At 40.2% G+C, this 25,158-nt stretch overlaps 1 protein-coding gene across 13 annotated transcripts in view; it reads left to right on the forward strand.

Moving 5' to 3' along the window:
- FKTN (fukutin) overlaps window positions 1–25,158 on the forward strand; it is a 215,738-nt gene that overhangs the window by 170,121 nt on the left and 20,459 nt on the right. For 9 of the 13 annotated variants that reach the window (XM_054519480.2, XM_054519478.2, XM_054519486.2 and 6 more), the window contains 1 exon segment: window positions 16,654–16,771. The exons of 2 other annotated variants lie outside the window; for them this stretch is intronic. In XM_054519480.2, the coding sequence (XP_054375455.2) occupies window positions 16,654–16,771 (118 nt within the window). 13 annotated transcript variants of the gene reach the window in all.

The raw sequence follows: 25,158 nt of genomic DNA on the forward strand, positions 1-25,158 counted from the left end.
TGGAGCACAGCTGTGTCTTGGGCCCTGGAGGGCAAGCAGTAGCACAATGACGACTCTACTCTCTGAGGAAGTGGGATGCCTCAGCAGCGTAGACTCTGGGGACTAGTCCAGTTCTATGGAAGTAGGGTGTTGCATCCGTTCCACCTGGAAGACAGGGTGGTTCAGCTCAACCAATGCTCTATTTCCCTGGGATGCGGGGCCCTGCATGTTTCAGGTGCCAAGGGTGATCAACTGCTTGGCTAGACCAGTGCACGGATTCCCTGGGAATTGGGGTGCCATGTCAGCTCTGGTGCTGCTTTGGCTCAGGTGTCAGAGGTGTGACTGCTCTGCTTGGCCAAAGTCCTTATTTCTCAGAAGGTGAAGTGCTGCATTAGCTTAGACCCTGAGGAGTAGGACACAGAAACAACTGGGATGCAGGGGATGGAGTGGCTCCATAGCAGCTTGACCCCAAGGGTAGGGCATTGTAGCAGGTAGGCTTGAGGATGGCCTGCAGGCATGGTACAGTGACAACAAAACCTCAGGGATGGAAGGGTATGGTAGCTATTTGCCTACAGAGCAGGATGCACTCCCCGAGAGGCTCTGCTTTCAAGATGGTGTAGCACAGTAGCAGGTTGGGCTACAGAAGATGAAGGAGGTGTAGGATTCTTCCTTGGGGTGAACACAGCCATATGGACTCTGAACAATTCCCTCAGCTGGGCTCAGTACCTATGAGGTCTGCAGAAGTCCACAGTGGTGAAGACTGTGGGTGTTCACAGTGGTGATGAGGGTTGTTGGGGTTCTGTTGTTTACCTTTTCTTGGAAGAGAGAAGTCCCTCCTGGTTTCAAGCTGACCCTGTCAGGGGAAGTAGTGGTGGAGACAAGGTCTTTTCTTCCCTTCTCTACATGGCCATACTGTGTTTTTGTGCTCTATATATAGAGTTGCTTCTACTCCTTTGCTGCATTCTGGTACTTTCCTTTAGTTATTTTTATCAAGATGTAGTTGTTATTTATTGTTTTGTTTGTTTGTTTTGGGGTGGGGGACAGTGCTAGGAACTTGTAGTTGGCCACCTTGCTAACATCACTCTATTTTCTTGTTTCTTATGCTTTTGATGTCAAGAAGAATCCATTGACAAATCTAAGGTCATGAAGATTTTCCCATGTTTTCTTTTAAGAGTTATCTTAAAAGAAGCTCACAGATCCATTTGAGTTAATTTTTTTTTCTTTCTTTTTTTTTTTTTTTTGAGACAAGGTCTCACTCCGTCGCCCAGGCTGAGTGCACTGGCACTGTCACAGCTCACTGCAGCCTCGACCTCCCAGCCTCAAGCAATCCCCCCATCTCAGCCTCCTGAGTAGCTGGGACTACAGGCATATATTGCCACACCCAGGTAATTTTTATTTTTTATTTATTGTAGAGATGGAGTCTTACTATGTCACCCAGGCTAGTCTCAAACTGCTGGATGCAAGCGATACTCCTGCCTAGGTCTCCCAAAGTGCTGGGATTATAGGTATGGGTCACTGTGCCTGGCCTGAGTTAATTTTTATATATCATATGAATAGGGGCTCACCTTCATTCTTTTGTATGTGGATGTATAGTTGTCCTAGCACCATTTATTGAATTCTTTTCCCACTGAATAGACTTGGTACCCTACCAGAAAATCAACTGAGCATAAATGTATAGGTTTATTTCTAGACTGTCTGTTCTATTCCATTGTCTGTATGTTTATCATTGTGCTAGTACCATACCATTTTGATTACTGTAGCTTTTTAGTTAAGTCCTCAAATTGGGCAGTGTGTGTCCTTTAATTGGTTCTTTTTTTTTTTTCCAAGATTGTTTTGGCCATTCAGGGTCCCTAGCAATTTCACGTGAATTTGAGGCTTCCTTAAAAATCCTAGGTAATTTTTTCCATTTCTGCAAAACAAAAAAAAGTAATCAAGCAAAAAGCAAAAACAGTGATGGAACTTTGATAGAGGTAACATTGACCCCATAGATGGCTTTGGGAATTATTGCTGTCTTATAACTATATATATATATATATTTTTAATTAATTAATTTATTTTTTATTATTATACTTTAGGTTTTATGGTACATGTGTGCAATGTGCAGGTTAGTTACATATGTATACATGTGCCATGCTGGTGCGCTGCACCCACTAACTCGTCATCTAGCATTAGGTATATCTCCCAATGCTATCCCTCCCCCCTCCCCCCACCCCACAACAGTCCCCGGAGTGTGATGTTCCCCTTCCTGTGTCCATGTGTTCTCATTGTTCAGTTCCCACCTATGAGTGAGAATATGCGGTGTTTCGTTTTTTGTTCTTGCGATAGTTTACTGAGAATGATGATTTCCAGTTTCATCCATGTCCCTACAAAGGACATGAACTCATCATTTTTTATAGCTGCATAGTATTCCATGGTGTATATGTGCCACATTTTCTTAATCCAGTCTATCATTGTTGGACATTTGGGTTGGTTCCAAGTCTTTGCTATTGTGAATAGTGCCGCAATAAACATACGTGTGCATGTGTCTTTATAGCAGCATGCTTTATAGTCCTTTGGGTATATACCCAGTAATGGGATGGCTGGGTCAAATGGAATTTCTAGTTCTAGATCCCTGAGGAAGCGCCACACTGACTTCCACAAGGGTTGAACTAGTTTACAGTCCCACCAATAGTGTAAAAGTGTTCCTATCTCTCCACATCCTCTCCAGCACCTGTTGTTTCCTGACTTTTTAATGATTGCCATTGTAACTGGTGTGAGATGGTATCTCATTGTGGTTTTGATTTGCATTTCTCTGATGGCCAGTGATGATGAGCATTTTTTCATGTGTTTTTGGCTGCATAAATGTCTTCTTTTGAGAAGTGTCTGTTCATGTCCTTCGCCCACTTTTTGATGGGGTTGTTTGTTTTTTTCTTGTAAATTTGTTTGAGTTCATTGTAGATTCTGGATATTAGCCCTTTGTCAGATAAGTAGGTTGCGAAAATTTTCTCCCATTTTGTAGGTTGCCTGTTCACTCCGATGGTAGTTTCTTTTGCTGTGCAGAAGCTCTTTAGTTTAATTAGATCCCATTTGTCAATTTTGGCTTTTGTTGTCATTGCTTTTGGTGTTTTAGACATGAAGTCCTTGCCCATGCCTATGTCCTGAATGGTAATGCCTAGGTTTTCTTCTAGGGTTTTTATGGTTTTAGGTCCAACGTTTAAGTCTTTAATCCATCTTGAATTAATTTTTGTATAAGGTGTAAGGAAGGGATCCAGTTTCAGCTTTCTACATATGGCTAGCCAGTTTTCCCAGCACCATTTATTAAATAGGGAATCCTTTCCCCATTGCTTGTTTTTCTCAGGTTTGTCAAAGATCAGATAGTTGTAGATATGTGGCGTTATTTCTGAGGGCTCTGTTCTGTTCCATTGATCTATATCTCTGTTTTGGTACCAGTACCATGCTGTTTTGGTTACTGTAGCCTTGTAGTATAGTTTGAAGTCAGGTAGCGTGATGCCTCCAGCTTTGTTCTTTTGACTTAGGATTGACTTGGCGATGCGGGCTCTTTTTTGGTTCCATATGAACTTTAAAGTAGATTTTTCCCATTCTGTGAAGAAAGTCATTGGTAGCTTGATGGGGATGGCATTGAATCTGTAAATTACCTTGGGCAGTATGGCCATTTTCACGATATTGATTCTTCCTACCCATGAGCATGGAATGTTCTTCCATTTGTTTGTATCCTCTTTTATTTCCTTGAGCAGTGGTTTGTAGTTCTCCTTGAAGAGGTCCTTCACATCCCTAGTAAGTTGGATTCCTAGGTATTTTATTCTCTTTGAAGCAATTGTGAATGGGAGTTCACTCATGATTTGGCTCTCTGTTTGTCTGTTATTGGTGTATAAGAATGCTTGTGATTTTTGTACATTGATTTTGTATCCTGAGACTTTGCTGAAGTTGCTTATCAGCTTAAGGAGATTTTGGGCTGAGACAATGGGGTTTTCTAGATATACAATCATGTCATCTGCAAACAGGGACAATTTGACTTCCTCTTTTCCTAATTGAATACCCTTTATTTCCTTCTCCTGCCTGATTGCCCTGGCCAGAACTTCCAACACTATGTTGAATAGGAGTGGTGAGAGAGGGCATCCCTGTCTTGTGCCAGTTTTCAAAGGGAATGCTTCCAGTTTTTGCCCATTCAGTATGATATTGGCTGTGGGTTTGTCATAGATAGCTCTTATTATTTTGAGATACGTCCCATCAATACCTAATTTATTGAGTGTTTTTAGCATGAAGGGTTGTTGAATTTTGTCAAAGGCCTTTTCTGCATCTATTGAGATAATCATGTGGTTTTTGTCTTTGGTTCTGTTTATATGCTGGATTACATTTATTAATTTGTGTATATTGAACCAGCCGTGCATCCCAGGGATGAAGCCCACTTGATCATGGTGGATAAGCTTTTTGATGTGCTGCTGGATTCGGTTTGCCAGTATTTTATTGAGGATTTTTGCATCAATGTTCATCAAGGATATTGGTCTAAAATTCTCTTTTTTGGTTGTGTCTCTGCCCGGCTTTGGTATCAGGATGATGCTGGCCTCATAAAATGAGTTAGGGAGGATTCCCTCTTTTTCTATTGATTGGAATAGTTTCAGAAGGAATGGTACCAGTTCCTCCTTGTACCTCTGGTAGAATTCGGCTGTGAACCCATCTGGTCCTGGACTTTTTTTGGTTGGTAAGCTATTGATTATTGCCACAATTTCAGCTCCTCTTATTGGTCTATTCAGAGATTCAACTTCTTCCTGGTTTAGTCTTGGGAGGGTGTATGTGTTGAGGAATTTATCCATTTCTTCTAGATTTTCTAGCTTATTTGCATAGAGGTGTCTGTAGTATTCTCTGATGGTAGTTTGTATTTCTCTGGGATTGGTGGTGATATCCCCTTTATCATTTTTTATTGCATCTATTTGATTCTTCTCTCTTTTTTTCTTTATTAATCTTGCTAGTGGTCTATCAATTTTGTTGATCCTTTCAAAAAACCAGCTCCTGGATTCATTAATTTTTTGAAGGGTTTTTTGTGTCTCTATTTCCTTCAGTTCTGCTCTGATTTTAGTTATTTCTTGCCTTCTGCTAGCTTTTGAATGTGTTTGCTCTTGCTTTTCTAGTTCTTTTAATTGTGATGTTAGGGTGTCAATTTTGGATCTTTCCTACTTTCTCTTATGGGCATTTAGTGCTATACATTTCCCTCTACACACTGCTTTGAATGCGTCCCAGAGATTCTGGTATGTTGTGTCTTTGTTCTCATTGGTTTCAAAGAACATCTTTATTTCTGCCTTCATTTCGTTATGTACCCAGTAGTCATTCAGGAGCAGGTTGTTCAGTTTCCATGTAGTTGAGCGGTTTTGAGTGAGATTCTTAATCCTGAGTTCTAGCTTTATTGCACTGTGATCTGAGAGATAGTTTGTTATAATTTCTGTTCTTTTACATTTACTGAGGAGAGCTTTACTTCCAAGTATGTGGTCAATTTTGGAATAGGTGTGGTGTGGTGCTGAAAAAAATGTATATTCTGTTGATTTGGGGTGGAGAGTTCTGTAGATGTCTATTAGGTCCACTTGGTGCAGAGCTGAGTTCAATTCCTGGGTATCCTTGTTGACTTTCTGTCTCGTTGATCTGTCTAATGTTGACAGTGGGGTGTTAAAGTCTCCCATTATTAATGTGTGGGAGTCTAAGTCTCTTTGTAGGTCACTCAGGACTTGCTTTATGATTCTGGGTGCTCCTGTATTGGGTGCATATATATTTAGGATAGTTAGCTCTTCTTGTTGAATTAATCCCTTTACCATTATGTAATGGCCTTCTTTGTGTCTTTTGATCTTTGTTGGTTTAAAGTCTGTTTTATCAGAGACTAGGATTGCAACCCCTGCCTTTTTTTGTTTTCCATTTGCTTGGTAGATCTTCCTCCATCCTTTTATTTTGAGCCTATGTGTGTCTCTGCGCGTGAGATGGGTTTCCTGAATACAGCACACTGATGGGTCTTGAGTCTTTATCCAATTTGCCAGTCTGTGTCTTTTAATTGGAGCATTTAGTCTATTTACATTTAAAGTTAATATTGTTATGTGTGAATTTGATCCTGCCATTATGATGTTAGCTGGTTATTTTGCTCGTTAGTTGATGCAGTCTCTTCCTAGTCTCGATGGTCTTTACATTTTGGCATGACTTTGCAGTGGCTGGTACCGGTTGTGCCTTTCCATGTTTAGCGCTTCCTTCAGGAGCTCTTTTAGGGCAGGCCTGGTGGTGACAAAATCTCTCAGCATTTGCTTGTCTGTAAAGGATTTTATTTCTCCTTATGAAGCTTAGTTTGGCTGGATATGAAATTCTGGCTTGAAAATTCTTTTCTTTAAGAATGTTGAATATTGGCCCCCACTCTCTTCTGGCTTGTAGGGTTTCTGCTGAGATATCCGCTGTTAGTCTGATGGGCTTCCCTTTGATGGTAACCCGACCTTTCTCTCTGGCTGCCCTTAACATTTTTTCCTTCATTTCAACTTTGGTGAATCTGACAATTATGTGTCTTGGAATTGCTCTTCTCGAGGAGTATCTTTGTGGCGTTCTCTGTATTTCCTGAATCTGAATGTTGGCCTGCCTTGCTAGATTGGAGAAGTTCTCCTGGATAATATCCTGCAGAGTGTTTTCCAACTTGGTTCCATTTTCCCCGTCACTTTCAGGTACACCAATCAGACATAGATTTGGTCTTTTCACATAGTCCCACATTTCTTGGAGGCTTTGCTCGTTTCTTTTTATTCTTTTTTCTCTAAACTTCCCTTCTTGCTTCATTTCATTCATTTCATCTTCCATGGCTGATACCCTTTCTTCCATTTGATCGCATTGGCTCCTGAGGCTTCTGCATTCTTCACGTAGTTCTCGAGCCTTGGTGTTCAGCTCCATCAGCTCCGTTAAGCACTTCTCTGTATTGGTTATTCTAGTTATACATTCTTCTAAATTTTTTTCAAAGTTTTCAACTTCTTTGCCTTTGGTTTGAATATCCTCCCGTAGCTCGGAGTAATTTGATCGTCTGAAGCCTTCTTCTCTCAGCTCGTCAAAGTCATTCTCCGTCCAGCTTTGTTCCATTGCTGGTGAGGAACTGCGTTCCTTTGGAGGAGAAGAGGCACTCTACTTTTTAGAGTTTCCAGTTTTTCTGCTCTGTTTTTTCCCCATCTTTGTGGTTTTATCTACTTTTGGTCTTTGATGATGGTGATGTACAGATGGGTTTTTGGTGTGGATGTCCTTTCTGTTTGTTAGTTTTCCTTCTAACAGACAGGACCCTCAGCTGCAGGTCTGTTGGAGTATCCGGCCGGCGGCCGTGTGAGGTGTCAGTCTGCCCCTGCTGGGGGGTGCCTCCCAGTTAGGCTGCTCAGGGGTCAGGGGTCAGGGACCCACTTGAGGAGGCAGTCTGCCCGTTCTCAGATCTCCAGTTGCGTGCTGGGAGAACCACTGCTCTCCTCAAAGCTGTCAGACAGGGACATTTAAGTCTGCAGAGGTTACTGCTGTCTTTTTGTTTGTCTGTGCCCTGCCCCCAGAGGTGGAGCCTACAGAGGCAGGCAGGCCTCCTTGAGCTGTGGTGGGCTCCACCCAGTTCAAGCTTCCAGGCTGCTTTGTTTACCTAAGCGAGCCTGGGCAATGGCGGGCGCCCCTCCCCCAGCCTCACTGCTGCCTTGCTGTTTGATCTCAGACTGCTGTGCTAGCAATCAGCGAGACTCCGTGGGCGTAGGACCCTCTGAGCCAGGTGCGGGTATAATCTCCTGGTGCACCGTTTCCTAAGCCCGTCGGAAAAGCACAGTATTCGGGTGGGAGTGGCCCGATTTTCCAGGTGCTGTCTGTCACCCCTGGAAAGGGAACTCCCTGACCCCTTGCGCTTCCCGAGTGAGGCAATGCCTCGCCCCTGCTTCGGCTGGCGCACGGTGCGCTCACCCACTGACCTGCGCCCACTGTCTGGCACTCCCTAGTGAGATGAACACGGTACCTCAGATGGAAGTGCAGAAGTCACCCGTCTTCTGCGTCGCTCACGCTGGGAGCTGTAGACCGGAGCTGTTCCTATTTGGCCATCTTGGCTCCTCCGCCCTTATAACAATATTAAGTGTTCCTTTTTCTTTTTTTAGACAGTGTGTCACTCTGTCCCCAGGCTGGAGTGCAGTGGCGTGATTTCAGCTCACTGCAACCTCTACCTCCTGGGTTCAAGTGATTCTCCTGCCTCAGCCTCCCAAGTAGCTGGGATTACAGGCAGGTGCCACCACGCCAGTCTAATTTTTGTATTTTTAGTAGAGAAAGGGTTTCACCATGTTGGCCAGGCTGGTCTCAAACTCCTGACCTCAAGTGATCTGCCCACCTTGACCTCCTAAAATGTTGGGATTATGGGCATGAGCCACCATGCCTGGCCGGTTTTAAGTCTTTCAATGTATGAACATGGGATCGCTTTCTATTTAATTATGTCTTTTTAAACTTTTTTTTTTTTTGAGACAGAGTCTTGCTCTGTCACCTAGGCTGGAATGCAGTGGTGTGATCTTGGCTTACTGCACCTTCTGCCTCCCGTGTTCAGGTGATTCTCCTGCCTCAGCCTCCCGAGTAACTGGGATTACAGGTGCACACCACCACGCCCAGCTAGTTTTTGTATTTTTAGTAGAGATGGGGTTTCACCATGTTGGCCAGGCTGGTCTCGAACTCTTGACCTCAGGTAATCCACCCGCCTTGGGCTCCCAAAGTGTTGGGCTTACAGGCGTGAGCCAGCACTCCTGGCCTTAAACTTTTTTCAGTAATGTTTTATAGTTTTTAGTGTGCAAGTCTTCCACTTCCTTCATTAAATTTATTCCTAGGTGTTTTTTGTTTTTTTTGAAACAGGGTCTTGCTCTGTTGCCCAGGCCAGAGTGCAGTGAAGTGATCTTGGCTCACTTCAGTCTCCCTGTCGTCCTCCCAGGCTCTAGTGATCCTCCCATCTCAGCCTCCCAGGTAGCTGGGACCACAGGCATATGCCACTGTGCCCAGCTAATTTTTGTATTTTTTGTAGAGACCAGGTTTCACCAGGTTGCCCAGGCTGGGCCTGAACTCCTGGGGTCAAGTGATCCACCCTCTTCAGCCTCCCAAAGTGCTGGAATTACAAGCATGAGCCACCACGCCCGGCCCCTAGGTATTCTTTAAATGCTAGTACGTGGAATTGTTTCTTAATTGCCTTTCATATTGCTTATTGCTGCCAGTTCATTTAATAAAAAAATCTAGTCCTGCCAAAAACAAAGTCAAGTTGTCCGCTGTCCCCACAAGTAACTCTTTTAGAGTGTTTTCATTCTTTTCGTTCTCCACCCCAAAGTTTTAAGAAGTAAAATACACGTATTGTGGAAAATTTGGGGAAATGTTAACATAAAAGAAACTTCTAATCTATTGTTTAGTGACAATCTCTGTTAATGTGTCAGTATATTTCTATATTTTTCTGCATAAACATATTTTTACAGTAAATAAATACAGTAAGACTGAATAATGGTTTCTAAAGTTCTAATGGTGTTTAACCTCTGGAACCTGAAATGTTACCGATATGGGAACATGCTCTTTGCATATTTGCAAATTAAAAATCTTGAGATGAAGAGGTCATCCTGGATTTCTGGTGGGACAGAATGCAGTCACATGTATCCTTATAAGAGGAAAACAGAGGGAGATTTGACCACACATCTGAGAGATTAGACTGCTATAGCCACAAGCCAAGGTAGCCACCAGAAGCTGAAAAAGACAAGGAATGGATTCTCTCCTAGTGTCTCCAGAGGTAGTGTGGCCCTACTGATGCTGATTTTGACTGATACTGATTTTAAATGTCTCTGTTTTAAGCCACTGAACTTGTAATTTATTACAGTAGCCACAGGAAAGTAATAGAGGTTTTGGTACAGGATGTGGTGTGCTGCTGTAACAGATACCTGGGATTAGATCATTGGTGGAGGCTAGAGGAATTTTGAAGTGCGCAGTAGAATTATGGATGTTAAAGGCATTTCTGGTGAGGGGTCCAAAGGAAGTGAGGAGCATATTAGAGAGAGCCTATAAATATGTAGTCTTCGATAATACATATATTGTTATAAGCAAAATGTACATGTAGGAATATTGTTAAAGGTGCTGGTGAAGACTTCGAAGGAAATAAGGAACATGATATTGGGAACTGGAGAAAGGTTATCCTTGTTATATTGTGGTGGAGACTTAGCTGCACAATTGTTTGCCACAGTTGTGTGGAAAGCATAACTTGTGATCAGTGAATGTGGATATTTTTGCTGAGGAAATTTCCAAGCAAAGTGTTCCAGGTACAGCCTGGTTTCTTCCTGATGCTTATAGTAAAGTGCAAGAGGAAAGAGTTAAATTGAGGGAATAAATGCTACTAACCAAACAAATAAAACCCCTCAAAACCAGGACTCAATCATTTGGGAAATTCTCAGTCTATTGAAATTGCAAAGTTGATAAAACTGAGAGTCACTCTGGAGAGAAGTGAGGGTGTGGCTGGACAACTTTTCCTAGTGTTGAAGGGATTGGATGTTTGACTCATGGATCCATTCAATCGTTATAGCAGAAGCCAGGGACAGAAAGGAGGTTATCCAAGAAAGATCTGTGGAAGACTCTCTTTGCCTAGTAACATGGATTGCTGTGCATACACAGGAGACCCACTGGGGATTTGGAAATCTTAAATCAGAAGAAACACTGCCAGCTTGGACTGAAAGGAGAAAGACAGGATTAAATGAAAGAAGGCTGTCAGACTTTTAAAATTCTGCATGCCAGAATCAGGCTGATAAAACTGCTCAGCTGCAAACATATGCTTGAAAAAGGAAGGAAAAGGAACAATGACTTCATGGTAGGAGGTACAGGCCTAGAGGCCTGTGGCCGGGCCCATAGGCTGGATTCAGGTGCAGAGGTCAGAACCACCAATGTAGAGGTTGAAGCTGTGGACTCACCTCAAGCCACAGAAGATTATTCCCAGGCTTTGAGTCCTAATGGAATTTGCCCTTCTGGATTTCACAATGGCTTGGGACTGTTGAACCTTTTTCCTCCTCTTTTCTCCCTTTTGGAATGGCAATATCTTTAACTGTTATTCAATGCTTATTTCACCATTGCATTTTGGAAGCAGATAACTTGTTTGCTAGTTTCAGAGGAAACTGATATAGTAAGCATAAGAATTTTCTAAATGCATTCTAATCTTTTAAACAAATCCATACTCCAATTTAAAATGGACTTTTTCCTAAATTTAAGCCCTTCTCCAATGCCTTGCCCCAGTGCATTGTCTATGACATCCTTGTTTCTTAGATTCAACCCTTAAGAGAATACAGTCCAAAATGGTAGATGTGTATGCCAAGGTGATGCTCATAATGAGCCACTGTGGTGCAGAAAACAAACAGTGAGAAAGAAAGAAAGAGTAGCAGAATAACCCTAAAACAGATATAATTCCATGTTTTTATCTTATCCTTTTAAATTTTTAATTTTGTGTACATTTTATAATACAGTACATTATATAATACAGTTATATAATACAATATAATTTCCAAATTAATTGATAACCATAATTTGGGAATGTTGTAAAACTTTTTTTTTAACCAATAGGAATGTACAATCAAAAAGGTTTAGAGACCACTGTTCTAAAACATGATCGTTGGCAGTGCATTTGGTGGTCCCGCGGATCTGTTCCTTGCTTCAACAGTGTTTGGATGGAACAGATCTGGGGACTAAAGAAAAAAACAAAGAAGAAGAAAACAATAAAATAAAACATGACTGTTACCCAATCATATTGTTAAGTGAGATCCAGAACCTGAAAAAGACAAGGAATGGATTCTTTCTTAGAGTCTCTGGAAGTAGTGTGGCCCTACTGACACTTTGATTTTAACTGAGTGATACTCATTTTAAATTTTTCTGTTTTAAGCCACTGAATTTGTTATAATTTATTACCATAGCCACAGGAAAGTAATACAGGTTTGGTCTGTTGTCCAAACCTCATCCTGTTTTGAACTCAGTCCTTAGCTTGCAATAATTAAATAAATTAAATAATAAAATGGCTTATAGGAACCTTTAGATTTGTCCTATTTTGCAGTGTGGCATTCTTAGAGTTTATCATTTATCTTTTTTACTTGTAAGATAGAGAGTTAGACAATGATTTGTTACTGAGATATACTTTAAATATGTGGCAAATATATAACGTAAAGTAATGCTTCTTATTTGGTAAATTAGCATCTTATTTTAGACTTTTCAATTTAAGCATTAATATATTAGCTAAAACTAATATGCTGTGCTGGAGTTAGCTAAATGATGGGCTGGAGATGGCTTTTATCATTTTATGAGAACCAGTTGTGTACATCTCTCCTCTTCCATGCAGCAGCCTGACATTGGCCATGATGCGAGTATTTACATCATGGAAATGGGCAAATGCTAAAACTCCGGGCTTTCTTTTCCTGCATTCCACCCTGTGAGCTTTTTAGCACTGTAAGGTTTTTAATGACTAATTCCAAATCGTGCTGTACAATGTGGGACTTTGAAATCCTTTATGAAAAAGTTGTTATATAGCCAAATATGTTTCAGAAATATTGTATATAGAAATGTACTCTTTTTGTTGGAGAGTCAGAATATGTATGATTATTCTAAAATCTATAGTTTGTGATGTGAAGAAAGGTATTTAACTTTGTATAACTCAACATTTTCTTTTTTTTTAATTTTTGCTAAGTTTAATTCCTTTATTTGACAAAAGACATCATAAATAAATACCAAAACTATGGGTTGGGATAAAATATTTATAATGGCTAAAACCAGCAAAGAATTCATATGTAAAATATAATTTATATATAAAATCATAAATTAAGAAAAATATAAACAATAGAAGAATGGATGAAGGCTGTGAACAATTTGCAAAAGATAATCGTGAATAACTTGAAATTTATAGGAGTAAAAAATGAGACATGTTTTCATAGATTTTCTATTCTTTCAGTTGAATGTGAGGAATATATAGGAAGACAATAAATGAGTATGTCAACCTGCCATTTTTAACTTAGAACCTGTTATTTTGCATCAATAATCTGAATATTTTTGCAAAGAATAGGATCATAGCACTGTCTACGTATCCAAGTATGAAGGCATACTTGGGATGAATATATACTCAAGCTGCTTTTACTTTCCATCTAGTCCTAAGAAAAGATATTTATTGACTGTTTTAGCAATGTAATTTCTTTTTTTATTTTTTATTATACTTTAAGTTTTAGGGTACATGTGCAGAACGTGCAGGTTTGTTACATATGTATACCTGTGCCATGTTTGTGTGCTACACCCATTAACTTGTCATTTAACATTAGGTATATCTCCTAATGCTATCCCTCCCCACTTCCTCTACTCCACGACAGGCCCTGGTGTGTGATGTTCCCCTTCCTGTGTCCATGTGTTCTCATTGTTCAATTCCCACCTATGAGTGAGAACATGCGGTGTTTGGTTTTTTGTCCTTGCGATAGTTTGCTGAGAATGATGGTTTCCAGCTTCATCCATGTCCCTACAAAGGACATGAACTCATCCATTTTTATGGCTGCATAGTATTCCATGGTGTATATGTGCCACATTTTCTTAATCCAGTCTATCATTGTTGGACATTTGGGTTGGTTCCAAGTCTTTGCTATTGTGAATAGTGCCGCAATAAACATACTTGTGCATGTGTCTTTATAGCAGCATGATTTATAATCCTTTGGGTATATACCCAGTAATGGGATGGCTGGGTCAAATGGTATTTCTAGTTCTAGATGCCTGAGGAATTGCCACACTGACTTCCACAATGGTGGAACTAGTTTACAGTCCCACCAACAGTGTAAAAGTGTTCCTATTTCTCCACATCCTTTCTAGTACCTGTTGTTTCCTGACTTTTTAACGATCACCATTCTAACTGGCGTGAGATGGTATCTGATTGTGGTTATGATTTGCATTTCTCTGATGGCCAGTGATGATGAGCATTTTTTCATGTGTCTGTTGGCTGCGTAAATGTCTTCTTTTGAGAAGTGTCTGTTCATATCCTTTGCATACTTTTTGATGGGGTTGTTTTTTTCTTGTAAATTTGTTTGAGTTCTTTGTAGATTCTGGATATTAGCCCTTTGACAGATAAGTAGATTGCAAAATTTTTCTCCCATTCTGTAGGTTGCCTGTTCACTCTGATGGTAGTTTCTTTTGCTGTGCAGAAGCTCTGTAGTTTAATTAGATCCCATTTGTCAATTTTGGCTTTTGTTGCCATTGCTTTTGGTGTTTTAGACATGAAGTCCTTGCCCATGCCTATGTCCTGAATGGTATTGTGTAGATTTTCTTCTAGGGTTTTTATGGTTTTAGGTCTAACATTTCAGTCTTTAATCCATCTTGAATTAATTTTTGTGTAAGATGTAAGGAAGGGATCCAATTTCAGCTTTCTACATATGGCTAGCCAGTTTTCCCAGCACCATTTATTAAGTAGGGAATCCTTTCCCCATTTCTTGTTTTTGTCAGGTTTGTCAAAGATGAAATAGTTGTAGATGTGTGGTATTATTTCTGAGGGCTCTGTTCTGTTCCATTGGTCTATATCTCTGTTTTGGTACCAGTACCATGCTGTTTTGGTTACTGTAGCCTTGTAGTGTAGTTTGAAGTCAGGTAGCGTGATGCCTCCAGCTTTGTTCTTTTGGCTTAGGATTGACTGGGCAATGCGGGCTCTTTTTTGTTTCTGTATGAACTTTAAAGTAGTTTTTTCCCATTCTGTGAAGAAAGTCATTGGTAGCTTGATGGGGATGGCATTGAATCTATAAATTACCTTGGGCAGTATGGCCATTTTCACAATATTGATTCTTCCTACCCATGAGCATGGAATGTTCTTCTATTTGTTTGTGTCCTCTTTTATTTCATTGAGCAGTGGTTTGTAGTTCTCCTTGAAGAGGTCCTTCACATCCCTTATAAGTTGGATTCCTAGGTATTTTATTCTCTTTGAAGCAATTGTGAATGGGAGTTCACTCATGATTTGGCTCTCTGTTTGTCTGTTATTTGGTGTATAAGAATGCTCGTGATTTTTACACATTGATTTTGTATCCTGAGACTTTGCTGAAGTTGCTTATCAGCTTAAGGAGATTTTGGGCTGAGACGATGGGATTTTCTAAATATACAATCATGTCATCTGCAAATAGGGACAATTTGACTTCCTCTTTTCCTAACTGAATACCCTTTATTTCTTTCTCCTGCCTAATTGCCCTGGCCAGAACTTCCAACACTATGTTGAATAGGAGTGGTGAGAGAGGGCATCCCTGTCTTGTGCTAGTTTTCAAAGGGAATGCTTCCAGTTTTTGCCCATTCAGTATGATATTGGCTGTGGGTTTGTCATAGATAGCTCTTATTATTTTGAGATACAACCCATCAGTGCCTAATTTATTGAAAGTTATTAGCATGACGGGCTGTTGAATTTTGTCAAAGGCCTTTTCTGCATCTATTGAGATAATCATGTGGTTTTTTGTCTTTGGTTCTGTTTATATGCTGGATTATGTTTATTGATTTGCATATGTGGAACCAGCCTTGCATCCCAGGGATGAAGCCCACTTGATCATGGTGGGATAAGCTTTTTGATGTGCTGCTGGATTCGGTTTGCCGGTATTTTATTGAGAATTTTTGCATCGATGTTCATCAGGGATATTGGTCTAAAATTCTCTTTTTTTGTTGTGTCTCTGCCAGGCTTTGGTATCAGGATGATGCTGGCCTCGTAAAATGAGTTAGGGAGGATTCCCTCTTTTTCTATTGATTGCTATAGTTTCAGAAGGAATGGTACCAGTTCCTCCTTGTACCTCTGGTAGAATTTGGCTGTGAATCTGTCTGGTCCTGGACTTTTTTTGGTTGGTAAGCTATTAATTATTGCCTCAATTTCAGATCCTGTTATTGGTCTATTCAGGGATTCAAGTTCTTCCTGGTTTAGTCTTGGGAGAGTGTATGTGTCGAGGAATTTATCCATTTCTTCTAGATTTTCTAGTTTATTTGTGTAGAGGTGTTTATAGTATTCTCTGATGGTAGTTTGTATTTCTGTGGGATCGGTGGTGATATCCCCTTTATCATTTTTTATTGCGTCTATTTTAGTCTTCTTTCTTTTCTTTTTTATTAGTCTTGCTAGCGGTCTGTCAATTTTGCTGATCTTTTCAAAAAACCAGCTCCTGGATTCATTGATTTTTGAAGGGTTTTTTATGTCTCTATCTCCTTCAGTTCTGCTTTGATCTTAGTTAGTTCTTGCCTTCTGCTAGCTTTTGAATGTGTTTGCTCTCGCTTCTGTAGTTCTTTTAATTGTGATGTTAGGGTGTCAATTTTAGATCTTTCCTGCTTTCTCTTGTGGGCACTTAGTGCTATAAATTTCCCTCTACACACTGCTTTAAATGTGTCCCAGAGATTCTGGTATGCTTTGTCTTTGTTCTCGTTGGTTTCAAAGAACATCTTTATTTCTGCCTTAATTTTGTTATGTACCCAGTAGTCATTCAGGAGCAGGTTGTTCAGTTTCCATGTATTTGAGCAGTTTTGAGTGAGTTTCTTAATCCTGTAACTCAGCATTTTCAACACTTTTTAAAGTGTTTTAGCAAAACTCATTTTTGCATTACATCTATTAATAACCCATTAAGTTAATGTTTTGCAGAGCACTCTTTGAGAAAGATAGAGATATGTTATATTTATTACTTGCTTATTTAAAATGTGTTTTATTTTCAGCCCTGCCAAGGTAACCCTGCTGGGTTCAGTTATCTTCACATTCCAGCACACCCAGCATCTGGCAATATCAAAGCATAATCTTATGTTCCTTTATACCATCTTTATTGTGGCCACAAAGGTAAGAATTCAAAGTACCTATAATTATTACAAATCCTGTGTAACTATTCCCCTTTGATACAATTTTGCATGCTGGGCAAGTAAGAGGAACATTTATTTATTGTTATTATCTAAGAGGAATAATTTGGGGAGCTTTACTCAGCACATCCATGACTTTCTGAAACTTAGCTTTTCTGTGATTTCTCATTTGCTTTATGCTAGGGCTATCAGGAAACAGTGGCAGATAGCCTAGTAGTATATTGGAGAAGACAGAGTAGTGGAAATAGCCAAGGCTGATCAGAGACTGCGAAGATGATACTTTCTCATTTGTAAAATGAGGCACTTGAGATAGATATTCTCTGAATTTCCTTTAAGCTCTAAAATTTGAAATATTTTATATTAGGACATATTTGTGGTCATTCTTTTCTATTACTATTGCCTGGGTGGAAGCTTTATTCCTTCCCGAAGATAGGTTAGAGACAGGCAGTCTTGGGTTCAAATCCCAGTTTTGCTGCCTAGTCCCTGAATAGGCAAGCCACTTAATGTCTCTGAATCCTAATTTTCTTATCTTCATTGTACGATTGTTGAGAGGATTGGAGAGGATGCATGTCTTTCTGTCACTGTATCTCACGTATCTTACGAATTTTGTTTGCAGCTGTATCATGAGGCTAATTCTGACTATTCATACCATGATTAAGTATTGTTCCCTATTCACAAGTAGACAATTGAGTTTATAATAAGATTATTATTTAAGTCTAGAAAATTTTATGGCCACCTCTATTTTAAAGACTAGATATTTTTGGCTAAAAACTTATCTACAGGGTTTTTAAAAGGAAAACAGGATAGATTATATAAATATGTGTCTTAGAATGGAGTCACTGTATGAATCATTTATTTTTGTTTCAGTAGTCTCTGAATTGGAGATGGTCTGTGGCTGTAATTCAGGTAACAAATATTGGAGGCAAAATCTCTTCACATGTAGTCTCTTCCAGTCCTCAAATTTTGAGCCGTGTATATTTTTTCTAACAGCTTTATTGAGATATATTTTCCATACTATGTTAGTCTGTTCTCATGCTGCTAATAAAGACATACCTGATACTGGGTAATTTATAAAGAAAAAGAAGTTTAAGGGACTCACATTTCCACATGGCTAGGGAGGCCTAACAATCATGGTGGAAGGCGGAGGAGGAGCAAAGGCACATCTTACATGGTGGCAGGCAAGAGAGCTTGTGCAGGGGAACTCCCATTTATAAAACCATCAGATTTCGTGAGACTTACTATCCCAAGAACAGCACAGGAAAGGCCCTCATGATTCAGTTACCTTAATCTGGCCCCGTCCTTGTACAATTCAAGGTGAGATTTGAGAGTGGAGATATGAGTGATGTATGGTTTGAGCCAAACCATATCACATATCGTACAATTCACTTAAAGTGTATAATTGAATAGTTTTTTAGTATATTCATGGAGTTGTGCAGTTATCACTACAAATCAGTATTAGAACATTTTTATCACTCCAAAAAGAAACATCGTATTCTTTAGAAGTCATTTCACATTTTCCCCAATACTTCCAGCTATAGGCCATTTTATTTATCCACTCATCAGTTGATGGACATTTTGATTGTCTCACTTTTTGGCTAATATGAATAATGAGCTGTGAACATTCATGTAAAAATTTTTGTGTGGACGTGATTCATTTCTCTTGAGTATATCATCTGTGAATGGAATTTTTAGGCCATATGTTAATTCTGTTTATCCTTTTGGGGAACTGATACATTGTTTTCCAAAGTGGCCTTATCTTTTTATAATTCCCACCAGCAATTTATGAGATTTCCAATTTCACCACACCATTACTAGTGCATATTATTGTCTTTTTTATTATAGCCACCCTAGTGGGTGTGAAGTGGCATCTCATTGTGGTTTTGATGTACATCTGAGTATCTTTTTTGTGCTTGTTAGGTATTTGTATATCTTCTTTGGAAAAATATCTAGTCAGATCATTTGCCCATTTTCAATTTATATTTTGTTTTAATGTTGAGTTGTAAAATTCTTTTCATATTTTAGATACTAGAATCTTATCAGACTTAATGATTTGCAGATATTTTCTTCCATTCTGTAAGTTTTTTTTTCACTGATAGTGCCCTTAGAAGCACAAACTGGTAAAATTTTGATGAAGGCCGGGCACAGTGGCTCACACCTGTAATCCCAGCACTTTGGGAGGCTGAGGTGGGTAGATCACCCGAGGTCAGGAGTTTGAGACCAGACTAGCCAACATGGTGAAACCCTATCTCTACTAAAAATATAAAAATTAGTTGTGCGTGCCTGTAATCCCAGCTACTCAGGAGGCTGAGGCAGTAGAGTCACTTGAACCAGGGAGGCAGAGGCTGCAGTGAGATGAGATTGCACCACTGCACTGGAGCCTGGGCAACAGAGAAAGACTCTGTCTCAAAAAAAACAAACAAAAAAACCCACACTTTTTTTATGAGTCCAATTTACGTATTTTCTCTTTTATTATGTATTCTTTGTGTGTCATAGCTGAGAAACCATTGCCAAATCTAAGGTCATGAAGATTTACCTCTATATTTTCTTCAAGAGTTTTATAGTTTTAGCTCTTGTATTTAGTTTTTATGATCTGTTTTGAGTTAAGTTTTGTGTATGGTATGATGAACAGTCCAAGTTTTCTCATGTGGATATATAGTTGTCCAAGCACTATTTATTGTAAAAACAGTTCTTTTCCTTTGTGAATTGCCTTTACAATCTTGTCAAAAATCAGTTGACTGTAAATTTGAGGGTTTATTTCTAGATTCTCAATTTTATTCCATCCATATGTGTGCCCATCCTTATGCTATTACCACTATGTCTTAATTGTTGTAGCACTGTAGTTAGTTTTGAAATCAAGACGTGTGACTCTGGTAGGATCCAAGATGGCTGATTAGAAGCAGCTGTGGTCCATGGCACTCATGGAGAGAAGTGAAAAGGGGCAAGTGAATTCAGCAGCTTCAACTGAAATATCCAGCTTCTTGCATTGGGACTGTCTAGGCAGACAGCTTAACCCATGGAGAAGGAAGAAAAGCAGTGGGGTGGGGGACTATGGCCCACCTGGGAGCAGCATGGAGCCAAAGGAACCCCCACTGCTAGCCAAGGGAAGCCGTGAGTGATTATGCAACCTTGCCCAGGGAACCACACTTTTCTCATGGACCTTTGCAACCCGTAGATCAGGAGATCCCCTCGTGAGCCCATGCCACCAGGGTCTTGGGTCCAATACACAGAGCTGTGTGGAGTTTTGGCAGAGTGGCTGCTCAGGCGTACACAGAGACCCAGGAGTTTATATACTCTGGCCCTGGCGTCCTCAGCAAGTGAGGAAATCCATCCGTACATATTCCTAGGAAGAGGGCTGAATCCAGGGAACCAAGCAGCATTGTGCTGCAGGCCCCACTTCCATGGCACCTCACAACTTAAGACCCACTGGCTTGGGTTCCAGCCTGCCAACAGCAATAGGCTGGAATCTGCCTGAGACAGGTCTTGAGTTCCTGGGGGGAGGGGCGGCTGGCATCTATGCAGTTTGGTAGACTCAGCCGTTCCAGCCTGCCAGCTTTGGAGAATACAAACAGTCCAGATGAGGAAGGGTCCCCCACAATGCAGCACAGCTGCCTTGGCAGATCATGGCCAGACTGCTTCTTTAAGCAGGACCCTGATTCTTTCCTCCTCACTGGGCAGGACCTTCCTGTGGGGCCTTTAGCCACTTCAAAAGGGTTCTATTGGGACGTAGCTTTCAGGGGGAGGAGTGGCCGCCATTTTTGTGGTTTGGTAGACTCAGCTGCTGTAGTCTGCTGGCTTTGGAGAATACAAATGTTACAGATGAGAAAGAGTTTCCCCACAATGCAGCACAGCTGCTTTGCTAGATCATTACCAGACTGCTTTTTAAAGCCGGACCGTGATCCATTCCTCTTCAGTGGAGAGGACCTCCCTATGGGGACTTCATCCATTCTAGCCAGGGTTCTCCATCTCTCCCTGGGATGGAGCTCCCAGAGGGAGGGGCAGTCACCATCTCGGTGACTCAGTTGACTCATCCATTCTAGGCTGCTGGCTTTGGAATGCCCAAATGGTTCAGACAAGGAAGGTCTCCCCCAGTGCAGCACGCCTCTACCAAAAAGCAGTCAGACTGCTTTGTTAAGCAGGTCCCTGATTCTGTTCCTCCTGACCGGGTGAGACCTCCCTACAGGGATCTGTAACCACCTCCTACAGGTGTGTTCGGTCCGGCAGCAGGTCAGAACCCACCTGGGGCAGAGCTTCCAGAGGAAGGAGCTGGCTGCCATCTTTGCTGTTTCATAGCCTTCACTGATGATACCTCCAGGTTTGGGAAAAACCAAGGTAACTAGGGTCTGGAGTGGACCCTCAGCAAACCGCAGCAACCCTATGGTAGACTGGCCTGACTGTTAAAAACAAACAGAAAACAACAACGACATAAACAAAAAAGACCCCACAAAAACCCCGTTCAAAAGTCAACAACCTCAAAGACCAAAGGCAGATAAGCCCACAAAGATGAAAAAGAATGCAAGAATGGTGAAAACTCAAAAAGCCAGAGTGCCTCTTCTCCCCAAAATGATTGCAACATCTCTGCAGCAAGGGCATGGAACTAGGCTGAGGCTGAGATGCCTGACTTGACAAAAGTAGGCTTCAGAAGGTGAGTAATAATGAACTTCACTGAGCTAAAGGGGCATATTCTAACCCAATGCAAAGAAGCTAAGAATCATGATAAAACAGTAAAGGAGCTGATAGCTAGAATAGCCAGTTTAGAGAGGAACAGAATTGACCTGATGGAACGGAAAAACACAACATGAGAACTTCACAATGCAATCACAAGTATCAACAGCAGAATACATGAAGCAGAGGAAAGCAGCTCAGAGCTTGAAGACTATCTTTCTGAAATAAGACAGGCAGACAAAAATAGAGAAAAAATAATGAAGAAGAATGAACAAAATCTCTGAGAAATAGGGGATTATGTAAAGAGACAGAACCTATGATTGGAGTACTTGAAAGAGACGAGGAGAATGGAACCAAGTTGGAAAACATACTTCAGGACATCATCCAGGAGAACTTCCCCCACCTAACAAGACAAGCCAACATTCAAGTTCAGGAAATCCAGGGAACCCAGTCAGATACTCCACGAGAAGGTCAACCCCAAGACACATAATCATCAGATTCTCCAAGGTCGAAATGAAAGAAAAAATGTTAAGGGCAGCCAGAGAGAAAGACCAGGTCACCATCAAAGGGTAACCCAGCAGACTAACAGTGGACCTCTCAGTGGAAACCCTACAATTCAGAAGAGATTGGGGGCCAATATTCAATATTCTTAAAGAAAAGAATTTACAACCCAGAATTTCATATCCAGCCAAGCTAAGCTTCATAATTGAAGGAGAAATAAGATCCTTTTCAGACAAGCAAATGCCGAGGGAATTCATCACCACCGGGCCTGCCTTGCAAGAGCTCCTGAAGGAAGCACTAAATATGGAAAGGAAAAACCATTACCAGCCACTACAAAAACACACTGAAGCACAGACCAGTGACACTATGAAGCAACCATATAAACAAGCCTGCAAAATAACCAGCTAGCATCATGATGATAGGATCAAACTTACATAACAACAATACTAACCTTAAATATAAATGGGCTAGAGGCCCCAATGTAAAGACACAGAATGGCAGGCTGGATAAAGAGCCAAGACCCATCAGTATTCTGTCTTCAAGAGACCCATCTTCCATGCAAAGACACACATAGGCTCAAAATAAAGGGATGGAGGAAAATTTACCAAGCAAATGGAAAACAGAGAAAAGCAGGGTTGCAATCCTAGTTTCAGACAAAACAGACTTTAAAACTAATGAAGATAAAAAAAGACAAAGAAGTGCATTATATAATGGTAAAGGATTCTAAATATATATGAACCCAATACAGGAGCACCCAGATTCATAAAGCAAGTTCTTAGAGATCTACAAAGAGACCAACTTCCACACAATAATAGTGGGAGACTTTAACACCCTACTGACAATATTAGATCATTGAGACAGAAAATTAACAGAGATATTCAGGACCTGACCTCAGCTCTGGATCAAGCAGAGCTGATAGATATCTACGGAACTCTCCACTCAAAAGCAACAGAATGTACATTCTTCTCCTTGCCACACAGCACTTAATATAAAACTGACCACATAATTGGAAGTAAAACACTCCTCAGCAAATGTAAAAGAACTGAAATAATAACAGTCTCTCAGACCATGGATCAAATTAGAACTCAAGACTAGTAAATGCACTCAAAACCAGACAACTACATGGAAATTGAACAACCTGCTCCTGAATGACTCTTGGGTAAATAATGAAATTAACACAGAAATCAAGAAGTTCTTTGAAACTAATGAGAACAAAGAGACAGCATACCAGAATCTCTGGGATGCAGCTAAGGCAGTGTTAAGAGGGAAATTTATAGCACTAAATGCCCACATAAAAACCTAGAAAGATCTCAAGTTAACAACCTATCACCTCAAATGAAAGAACTAGAGAACCAAGAGGAAACCCCAAAGCTAGCAGAAGACAAGAAATAATCAAGATCAGAGTTGAACTGAAGGAGATAGAGACACAAAAAGCCCTTCAAAAAAATCAACAAATCCATGAGCTGGTTTTTGGAAAACGTTTATAAATAGACTGCTAGCTAGACTAATAAAGAAAAACAGAGAAGAATCAAATAAACGCAATCAGAAATGATAACACTGACCCCACAGAAATACAAACACCATCTATATAGAGAATACTGTACTATAAACTATTCTATAAGCAGAGAATACTAGAAACACCGCTATGCAAATAAACTAGAAAATCTAGAAGAAATGGATAAGTTCCTGGACACATACACCCTTGCAAGACTGAACCAGGAAGAAGTTGAATACCCAAATAGACTAGTAATTAGTTCTTAAATTGAGGCAGTAATACATAGCCTACCAACCAAAAAAAGCCCAGGACCAGATGGATTCACAGCTGAATTATACCAGAGGTACAAAGGATTGCTGGTACCATTCTACTGAATCTAGTCCAAAATATTGAAAAGGAGAGACTCTTCCCTAGCACCCACTGGGGCCTGTCAGGGGAAGGTGGAGGGAGGGAGAGCATCAGGAAAAATAGCTAGTGGATGCTGGGCTTAATACCTGTGTGATGGGATGATCTGTGCAGCAGTCCACCGTGGCACACATTTACCTGTGTAACAAACCTGTACATCCTGTACATGTACCCCTGATGTTAAATAAAAGTTGAAGAATGAAGAAAAATAAATAGTAAAAAAGAAGTGTGACTCCTCTGAGTTTGTTGTTCTTTTTCAGAATTGTTTGACTATTCTGGGTCACTAGCATTGCCATATCAACTTTAGGAACAACTTCACAATTTCTGCAAAGAAGCCAGCTCTTATTTTGATAGGGATTGCTTTAAATCTGTAAATTTATTTGAGAATAATTGCCATCTTAACTATAAGGTTTCCAATTCATCAACACAAGAGTTCTTTTGATTTAGTTGGGCCATCTTTGTTTTCAATATACGAATCTTACACTTTTTTTGGTTAAATTTATACCTAAGTATTTTATTCTTCTTTGATTTTATACTAAATACAATTGTTTTAAAATTTCACTTCCAGGCTGTTTATTACAAATATGTAGAAATACAAATTGATATTTGTATATTGATTTTGTATCCTGCAACCTTGCTGAACTCATTTATTAGTTCTAATAGATGTTTTAAAAGGCAGATTCCTGGCTGAGCGTGGTGGATCATGCCTGTAATCCTAGCACTTTGGGAGGCCAAGGTTGGCAGATCCCTAGAGGTCAGGAGTTCGAGACCAGTCTGGCCAACATGGTGAAATCCTATCTACTAAAAATACAAAAACAGAGGTTTCAGTGAGCCAAGATCGTGCCGCTGCACTCTAGCCTGGGCAACAGAGCCAGACTCTGTCTCAAAAAATAAATAAATAAATAAATAATAAAATAGAAGGTAGATTCCTTAGGATTTTCTATATGCAGGATCATGGCATCTGCAAATAGAGATAATTTTACTTTTTACTTTTCAATCTGCATGTCTTTAATTTTCTTGCCCAGTTGTCCTGGCTAGAACCTTCAGTATAGTGTTGATAGAAATGGAGAGAATGAGCATTCTTGTCTTTTTCTTCATCTTAGGGAGAAAGCATTTGGTATTTCACTATTAAGTATAATGTTGGCTGTGGGTTTTTCCTAGATGCCTTTTAGCAGAGTAGGAAGTTAGTTCCCTTCTACTCCTAGTTTGCTGAATGGGTAGGAGCTGTATTATTTTTGAGTTTCTAACTTTAATCTTTAAAGAAAATGAATGTGTATTATGGGTTTGGTAAGAATAAATAGCACTGG

Source organism: Pongo abelii, chromosome 13 (genome assembly GCF_028885655.2).
Source record: "Pongo abelii isolate AG06213 chromosome 13, NHGRI_mPonAbe1-v2.0_pri, whole genome shotgun sequence".
Taxonomy (NCBI): Eukaryota; Metazoa; Chordata; class Mammalia; order Primates; family Hominidae; genus Pongo; species Pongo abelii.